This window comes from Hakea prostrata, chromosome 4 (genome assembly GCF_041222555.1).
Source record: "Hakea prostrata isolate BN-2017 chromosome 4, UWA_Hpros_2, whole genome shotgun sequence".
In the NCBI taxonomy this organism is placed as follows: Eukaryota; Viridiplantae; Streptophyta; class Magnoliopsida; order Proteales; family Proteaceae; genus Hakea; species Hakea prostrata.
This window is the reverse complement of record NC_142603.1, coordinates 11,890,390-11,900,107: the sequence shown is the minus strand read 5'-3', so window position 1 is coordinate 11,900,107 and position 9,718 is coordinate 11,890,390. Positions and strand designations below refer to the sequence as shown.

The window sequence follows — 9,718 nt, the reverse complement described above, 5'->3', positions numbered from 1 at the left end:
CATGATGAAGGAATCTCTGTGTAGTGTGTACTACTCCCCACCATTACTACCATTACTTCTTCTGTGTTTAACAAAACCCTAGAAGCTCCAGATGAACTAAAACACAAACCCACCATTATTACGTCTTCTTCTTCATATATATCTAATCAAAAGCTCAAATGAGTACAGAAGAACGTATTCCAAGCTTATGTTCCCAAAACCTGACGTAGCACTTGCCACCGAAAGGTATTTGAAAAAGGAAAAGAAAACAACTTTAAAGACTGTATAAGAGTTTCAAATTAGGACATGGGTTTTTTGTATTTAAATCAGTAAACACTCATCAAACCCTACTTTTCTTTTCTACTTCCTTTTCTTTTGATACACACTAACAAGCTAAGCACACATACACAAAGATACCAAGAGAACATTAAAGACCATAACCCCAAACAAGCTAAAAACAACACAATTTTTCTTTCCAAAAAGATAAAGAGAGTAACACAGTAGCAAGATTAGTTTGTTAAGGAAGAGATGAGATAATTAGATTCTTAAGGGAATGCACCGTTGGTGGTAGGTAGATCAGACCATGATGAGAATGAAGGAGTAGCCCAGTAACCCAATTCAGCACCAGCAACAGGATTTGGTTCCAATATTGCTGAAGAAGATGACGTGGAAGCCACATTGGTGAAACCCATCTGGGAATGATGATCACTGTAGTAATTTGCAGATGATCTTAGCCTCTGGTAGAGCTCCTGAACCCCAGAATTTTGAACCTCACCAACTAAGTAGCCCTGCTGCTGCTGCTGTTGTTGTTGCTGCTGCTGCTGCTGATGTTGATGCTGCTGCTGCTGCTGTTGGTGATGATGATGTTGCTGTGGTTGATGATACTGACTGTTTCTCCAGAAAGAGCTGCAGAGACCAATAGGAATCTGATTCAAAGGATCTAAGCTCAGGTTTCTCACATTCAATGCACCTGAGGGCACTGCTGTCTGATGATGATCGGACGTCATGTGTGCCCCCTCATCCTTGATGCTACTCATCAGACTAGGGTTCTGGGAGGCTTTCAGTAAGGCCATCAGTTGAGAATTCTGTGGAGAAGCCCATAGAATAGGGTTGGAGTGAGGCTCATGATCAAAACTACATCCAATATTCCCCTTGATTATATCTGAAGCTGTCTTCACTTTGACGCCGTTAGATTTTCCGGCCGTGCTGGACATGCTAGCGTTCTTGTTCTTCCGGCAGCCACCGCCGATCGGTACATTACGGAGTGCACCGCCTTTAGTCCAGTACCGGCGGCAAGTCTTGCAGAAGTGGCGAGGCTGGGTGAGGTTGTAGTTGTTGTAGTAACAGAATTTAGTATTGGAAGAATCACATCTTGGACACCTCAAGTTTTGGTGATCTGAAGATTGTGAGGTTGATAATGATGATGATGTAGCAGTAGTACAAGCAGTCCCAGTTGCTGCTGTAATTGTAGCAGTGACTGTTGTGTTTGCAGAAGAAGAAGGAAGAGGAGATGGAGAAGGTGTTGAACCTTCTAAAATTCCATTTATGGAGATATTCCTTTCTCTTACAAGTGTTGCACCTCCTAACAGCTCTTGAATCATCCTTCAATTCTCTTCTTTGAAAGATCTACAACAAAACAAAACATGAAAAGCAAAGATGGTGAGCATCCCTTTTTCTGTGGGAGGGGCTAAAAAAAGGTATCAAGAAATAAAGTTTTGATGTTTATGAAGTGGTGGAAAGAGAGAACTCACTCCTCCTTGCCTTTGTAAGTTCAGGTTGCTGTTTAGAACTTTGGATTTCTTGAGTGCAAACTGCAAAAGAATAGAAGAATTGGAGTTTTTCAGCTTTAATATAGATAAGATATATGGGATGATGAGAAGAAAGAAACCACTTAGCTGTCCCTAAAAGTAGTCTTGAAGTTTTTGGCTGTAAGTGGTTTTGGATGCAAGACTAAATTCCCTTTTTCCCAATCTACCCTTTTCTGATCATACATTTTTCTATTATGGAAAAACTCACTAGTTGGTAAGAGGAAGACCACATTATTATCCTCATGATTTCAAATGACAACAACCAGAGATATTAACGAATTAATCATTAAAACACTTTCCACCCCTTTTCTATTCTTGGGTCAAAAACTCTGGAACAAAACAAGAGTTTTCTTTTCAGTTGTTTTAACTGAAGGGCATTTCTTTTATTTCACCATAATTTTAGGACTTTGGCAGTGACTCCTTGGGCATTTCGACAAAGGGCGAAGGGCTTTCTTGTCTATACATTCATGCATGTATTTCTAATTTAAATACTTAATTTGTTGTTTTTATGAGATGGTAATCTAAGTGCTGCTGCATTTTTTTTCCAAAGATGATGTGGTTAAGAATTTGGTTTGGATTATGAGTTGGAAATAAATTTCGGGGATAGAGCTTCAGTATTGCATAGCACTGAACTATGTACAGTGAGGATGGAACGAGTGATCGGTTCTATCCTCACTGTACGCAACATTGAACTTGAACCCATGTAGGAGAGTCATTCCTTGAAACTTGAATGTGAAAGATTACATTCTTTCACGATCCATTTAAGAGAAATTCACCTTATCAATAGTGGCGAAATTTCACTAGGATTTTTTCTCTCTATTTTCTTTTTAACTTTTTTTCAAGAAAGATAATCATTTTTGTGTGTGAGATAGCAGTAATTAACCTTAAATGTTAAATTCCCTCTGCCCCTATTTCTTAGTGTTCAAACTTAATATAGTGTTCTTAAATATGATGATTTGCATTCAAAGGCAATGATTACGAATCGAAGGAGAAGAACTTACAAGATGTAACTACGTGTAAAAGAAGTGCCCGGAATCTAAGGCTTGAATTTAGCCCTTTCTTGTCAATCAACATATGTATCACTTCAAGTATACTCAATGGCAAATTTTGCAAAATGATTGTTCCCTACGTGTGATGCCATGGTGGTTTATGGTACACAAAATCACTTATGGTGTCCTTGAACCTCCAAGGTTACTTAATCACACGTGTAGTCTTGTTGTTTTTGTACTAGTGCCTTTATGATGATATTTTACACGTGTGGATATTCAACTTAGCTTGTTAAATAACTTTTCCAAATCTCATTTCAATTTTCAAAATTCTTAGCTTATATGGCACAACACACTGGCAAAATGGTGTGTAGGGTCACAAGGTGTTTTGGGTAAGAAGAATGGTTAAGTGATGGTCCCCAATGATCATCATCTATCACTTGATGCCCATATCAGAGCAAGAGAGAGATATGATAGGCAAAATGGCTATTCTATCCTTTTTCAAAAGAGGGTCCACTTGTTTGGCATCTTTTCGATACGTATGAATGGATTTCACTAGACTCGTGCCTTTGACATGGTGGTACATGTGAGATCGACTTCAACGCAGCACTGTGTTGCGAACGGTCGAGATTTCGATCTCGACTGTCAGTTTTTCAAAAGTGTGAAAACAAACTTTGTGGATTCGCTGCAATTACTCAGCACCCAAGTAATTTCTAGTACATGTAGTGTCCACCATTTGATAGATACCACCTAGATTCTATTCAATCTCAGCCACACAAAAGAATATATGATTTAGTTCGAATCAAAGAAAATTGATTTATTTCACATAAGTTGGTATATATAATCTATACATCCACTTTTATGCATCTGAGATTTAATGGAGTCCACGTGACATCCATCTATAAGGCGCCACAAACAATGTCCGGCATAGCAAGTACTACACATTCTTCCATTGGTCATCCCCTATGCATGTTAACAAGTGAGGAGAGGAGAGAAGAGGAGAGGATGATGGGCTTGGCTTTCTTCTGTTTGGTTTGGAAGATTGCTCAGGCTTTACTATAGAGAGAGAGAGAGAGAGAGGATGATGGGCTTGGCTTTGTTCTGTTTGGAGAGAGAGAGAGAGTAATGGGTGAAGGGGAAAAGAAAGAAAAAGAAGGGATGAGAAAAGGAGAACCATGTTTGATCAAAAACAGAGATGGAACCGTGGACAGGGTAGGCCGGGGTGGGGAGTGGATCTGCAAGAAAAATATAATTTAGAGTATGTGATGGATGGTTCGATCTAATTGCTTTCTTAGTTACGAGGTCCCTAGCAGCTACAGTAGAACTCTGACGAAACCTGAGACCTCGCGTGCCGTCCGGAATTGAGATATATGAACAGCAACAATAACAACTCAACGACCCCGACAAGATTTTTGTATGAATTGCAAATATGGCCGACTTTTTCCAGAATTGGGCGGGCACCAGATAACGACGGGAGAGTTTCTGGAGGTCTCTCTCTGCACGGCATGACCAGCAGCAGCAGCAGCAGCAGCAGCAGAAGAAGAAGTAGTCTCTGTACTGTACTCTCTTCAGCTTCAGCTTCATATCCCCACATTCACATGCATGATTCAAATGCATGCTTTGCTTGCTCAGGTGGAATGCATATGGTGGTTACGTTCAAGGTACCCGTCAGACCCAGAAACCCTACAATTTTTCTTCCTGTCCACTCTTTCTCCCACTCATTAAGCAACCACTGAATCTTGCATGATGAAGGAATCTTCTTATCTCTCACTTAGAGATCTTGTTTGGTTAGAGTCACAACTGATGTGGTGGTGCGTATGCTTGCTACCCCAGTGTTGATCGTTACCGCATGAATTTCGTTAAATCTCAGCTATTTGATCAAAACGGATTTTGCTTGGGAGCAGCACCTACGTGGCACTGCTCCCAGCAGCTAACGCTCAATATTGAAAGTTGAGTGGTAGATTAAATAATAACCATAGATTTAAGGTACATGCAGAAAATCGAATTTTAAGTGGGAGCAATGCCCCTTTTTTTGCTTCAATTCGAACCGTGATTGGTTCGTTTAGAATCATGCGAACCAAACTGGTTTGAAATCCTCTTTCATACCCTCTTCTTTGGATATCCTTTGGGGCAGGAAGGGCTCGTGTTCCTCGATCTAGATACAACTACATACATATCTTGCTTAGGGGAAGTATTTTCTTCACCAAAAGCGTCATTTTTAGAAAACATGGATATGATTGCTAATCTGAAACCAGATCTCTTGGCCTGCCACACAAATGATTGCTAATCTGAAACCAGAGCAATCAGATCAATGTTTTCTAAAAATGACGCTTTTGGTGAAGAAAATACTTCTCCTAAGCAAGATATGTATGTAGTTGTATCTGGATCGAGGAACACGAGCCCTTCCGGCGGCGAAGGATATCCAAAGAAGAGGGTATGAAAAAGGATTTCAAACCAACTTGGTTCGCATGATTCTAAACGAACCGATCGTGGTTCGAGTTGAAGCCAAAAAACCGGCATTGCTCCCACTTAAAATTCGATTTTCTGCATGTGTCTTAAATCTAGGGCTATTATATAATCTACCAATCAACTTTCAATCCTGAGCGTTAACTGCTGGGAGCAGTGCCACATAGGTACTGCTCCCAAGCAAAATTTGATCGAAACATGATGTGCACCTATAACCAAAAAAATATATTTTTTCTTCAAAACATACTGAGCCATGTTTTGAGCAGTTGAGATTTAATGAAATCTACGAGACAGTCATCCAAAATTATGCAACCACAAGCACGTCCATGTCAGTGGCAATACCTAGCAAAATCCCAAAAGAGGTGTCACGCACCCCTTGAGGCCCATGCCATGAGGATTTTGCTAGGCTAGTGCCACTAATGCAATGGTGTCTGTGGTATCCAACATTAGATGTCTTCACTAAATCTTAATCGCTCGAAACATTGTGTGTACATATAACCAACTTAAGTTTAGAAAAATTTTCTTAAAATTTTGGCATCTGCATTTGACCCATGGTTCAAAAGAACACATTTTTCTCCCCTGATAGAAACTGATCCAGACTCACCCATGCCATACACCATATGGTGGCAGCAGCGCCATTGGTCTAATGGTGAGGCATGGACCCACAAAGGAGACTACACGAGGGAGAGAGAGAGGGAGAACGGTCTAAATGAACCGAACCAGACCAGACCAGACCAGCAAACCACCAGGCCTTGGGTCAGTCGCTGTCAGCCGCTTTCTCTTTCACGCCTATCATGCTTAATTACTGCCTACCTTCTCACCTCATTCACAGTCAACAGTCAAGATTCGTTTCCCGCGGATTCGATTTCTTTCTTTTCTTTCTCTTTATTTCACTTTCTCTGTCTCTGTCTTTTAAAGTACACAGAGATGAGAATGAATGAATGAATGAATGAAAGAGAAACGGAAGAAACACTTAATCTCAGTTGATGATCCCATGCAACGAAATGCAAGATTATTTATAATATTACCCATAGCATTCATTCATATGTTGTACCTTGTACGTATGTATGCCTGTAAGTCTGTAACACATATATATATATATTCTGGTGCATTTACCATGCCCATGCTATGACACCTCCATGACATGACATGACATGACAATATGACATGACATGATATGATACGACAACCACATGTTTTGTTTGGTGTGGCATGGGATGTGATATCTAATACCCACATCTTACTTACTCTCCCCACATTCCCCATGGGTGGGTCCACCTCTCTCTCTGTCTCCTCTTTAACCAGCATTTCAGCTTTTATCGGGTTTCGCACCTTCCCCAGAATCTAGACTGGCTCTTTGGTTTATTGCTACCATCACCTTTAACCGCCCAAAATATTTTTAAGCCACCCATCAAACTACAAACCAACTCCACATTATTTGCTCTAGTCATCCTGCTCTCTTTCCACACCACACCACACCACAGTTACTCACACCAACGCACACTCATGGGCCATGTCTAAGGTGGTGGTGGTGCATGCTGAGTAGCTTCTTTTCTGGAGATTGGAACATTAATAAAGAGATGTACAGCTAGCTTAGAGGAACAAGAAGAATTTACCCATGCTTCTCTAATGGAGCCCACCTTCAAGACCCAAAGCTGAATAGGTTAATCCATTATGAGGACTCCCATGAAGGGTTATCTGACAAAAGCTAAAGGATATGGACAAGTTTCTGTTGGAGAAATACCATAGACCATGTTCTCTATGGCCCTTAAATTTCTATTTAGGTGCTATGTAATTAATGCGCAATACTTAGAGTATACTGTCGAAGTTGAGATCGAAATCTCGACAGTTCATTTTCAAAAGATGTATTTTCACACTTTTAAGAAACGGGCCATTCCCAGCACAGTGCTACGCAATTATTGCACAGCTCAGAAATCGAGCTTCCCTTAAAGTCATTCTTTGGGTAAGTTTGTATTGGAGAGTCCCCTAATTGTAATTGTCTGCTACAAAAAAGAACGTAAACTGTGTAGAGAGAGAAGACATATTATCAACACTAAGTACATCACTTTCCTTAAACCCTAAAAGCAAACTGGTGCAAATTTTCCTCATATCAAATTACAAAGCATTGATTTTATATTCCAAAGCATGCAATATGCAGTGTCTATAAGCAAAGCTAGCTTAAGAAGTACTTTTACAGTGTGTAAAAGATCACAATTGAAGAAGCCTAATGCCTATAGGGGTGTGATTCAAGTCTTTTTACAGGCCCCAGATGATCTGGAAAGTTCCTTCCAGCCTGGTAGTTGGTTTGCTCTGGGCCATGTATGTATTCTAGAAGGTTCTAGCCAGGCCACACCATTGATGAGCGTCTATCCAGCTTCTCTGGTTCAGGTGTCAATTTCAATTCTCAAATTACCCAAAATAACGTGACAAACTTTCACCTAAGCCAAAATCCTCAGATCTAGTACTTGCTTTACAATGGAACATTGAAATTTAAAGCAAATGTTTCAATCAAGTATACTAGTTAATCAATCAATTGAAGAAAAAATAAAATCAAAATAGAACTTAAAACTGATAAAACCCGGCAAGAAACTTAAATCAACCCATGATCAAAGAAAGCATTGATTTCATGGATTGAACCAGCAAACCCTCGTGGGGGATGAAAACAAGAAATGATAAAGGACAGAAGCATGGAACCTAGAAGGACTTTATAATTAAGTTTGTACTCAAAAGTTCATGTATGTCAATCTGCTTTCTTGTCCATATTATGTGACATAAGCTTTCTCCCACAGACAAGAACAGGAGGAGAAGAGATTGATGAGAAACAAAGGCATGCAACACGTGTCAGAACTCTACAGGGAAAGGACGAACTCCCTTCATGTAATATAAAATCTCATTTATGAAAGGTGGTAGCAGGTCACATTCCAAAGGGAATATTAAAAGGTGGACCCAATCAGTGTTGACAAGAAAACGACAAGATGACCAAACCCCATGAGGGACAAGGAAGGCTAGCTACACTTCTTCTCTTCTCCATTTGAATCCATAAAATCTGATTAACTTAAACTTTTGAACTTAGAATATTGAGACTTGTGGCACAAACTTGAGAGTCATGAAAGACCCACCATGCCCTCATCTAATCAATCAATTTAGCTTGGAATAATCATGCATAGATAACAAATTAGGTTAAAGTTATAGTGGGAGGAGAGAAAACAGGAGTGGCTAATTATGATCCACTGATAAACCTAGTTCTTGTGTTAAATCTTTAAGAGATTGAGATGAGGACCCATTCACCACAAACTTAGAAGCCTTTATAAAGATTGAGATGAAGAGGACCCATACCCACTGAGATGGTTTAGCAGGCCATCATTAGAGTGGAAAATAATTTGAGACAGATAGAGATAATAGAAATTGTTTTGTAGTACTGATAAAGAAAGAAAAGATGGGGATTTAGATAAGGGTAGCTGTGAGGGATTAGGTTTTGGTGGGATGTTGGTTGAGTGTTATTGTCCTAATTAAGTTGAATGATGTTGAATTATGATTTAGATATTTTTTTTTTTCTTTTTTTCTTGTTTTGGGTAGGAGAATTATGATTTAGATTGATAGACATATATGAAAGGATGGTTTTTTGTCGCTTTTATGTTTTTCTTTTTTTGACCCTTATTTGAAGACAAACATAGATGTCATTAGGGGTGAAGGATGACCCTTCTGTATGTGTCTGAGCATCAGAGCCACACACCCAAGAAGAGAAATGACAGCCCAGCACAATGGAAAAAGAATGGTGACTTGTCATTTTTTCCTTGCCTCACATACAAGCAAAGAAAAAATTCCCATCTCATCCTTGTAGTTGGATTCTCATTTGTGTGTTTCATCAAATTGTCTATGTTGTGATCATATCAGAATCCATAGAATCTGCTGATGATACAAATTCATGAAAATTTTCCATTAATCTTATGATGGCTTGAGTAGTTAATGTGCCGTGTGTACTTGTTTGAGAAGATCTAGAGGAACTGACTTTCTATTTTTTACTCGTCAAGTCAGCTTGAAGTGGTGGGAAAGTCTATGTAGAATAACGTCTTTCCGTCTGTCACCATCGTTTTATATCGTGCGAAGAATACTTAATATTCGATGGAGAGCGATAAATATCGATGCCTTTCAGACTTCTTTTGCCATCATTGATACTAAGTATCATCAAGAATTCGTCCCTACTCTAGTGTGAAGAGTCATGTACAGAAAAACCTTTCCCATCTATGTCTCTACTCTTCGAAGCATGAATAATGTTATCTCAATCCAAAGCTGTCATGACAACAAAGAGTGGAAGTGTTCAATTTCTTATTTTCATTCTCTGTGGAGTGGGGGACCCTGGATCACCACAAGCCCTTGCTGTCTCAAGTTGCATAATTATGTCAAGGACCGCTTGGTGGGCCTCTGAATGGTCATTTTCAGACTTTATATTCATCTGGCCATGGCCATGGCCCAGGCCCA

At 39.6% G+C, this 9,718-nt stretch overlaps 1 protein-coding gene across 2 annotated transcripts; it reads right to left on the bottom strand.

Moving 5' to 3' along the window:
* Window positions 1–1,865, bottom strand: LOC149017918 (uncharacterized). Of its 2 annotated transcripts, none has more exons than XM_089154249.1 (2): window positions 1,741–1,865; window positions 1–1,605 (listed from the first exon to the last, which is right to left on the bottom strand). In XM_089154249.1, exon 2 carries the CDS (start codon window positions 1,578–1,580, stop codon window positions 525–527), a length of 1,056 nt encoding a protein of 351 aa, XP_089010375.1. In that variant the 5' UTR covers window positions 1,581–1,605; window positions 1,741–1,865; the 3' UTR covers window positions 1–524. The 2 variants fall into 2 exon arrangements, with proteins under 2 accessions (XP_089010375.1, XP_089010374.1); XM_089154248.1 differs by having other exon boundaries at window positions 4–1,605; window positions 1,731–1,865.
* Between the last annotated feature and the right edge of the window lie 7,853 nt (window positions 1,866–9,718).

Excerpts from the sequence above, each read along its gene's own strand:
- LOC149017918 (XM_089154249.1), bottom strand. The coding sequence starts at position 1,580 with ATGATTCAAGAGCTGTTAGGAGGTGCAACACTTGTAAGAGAAAGGAAT.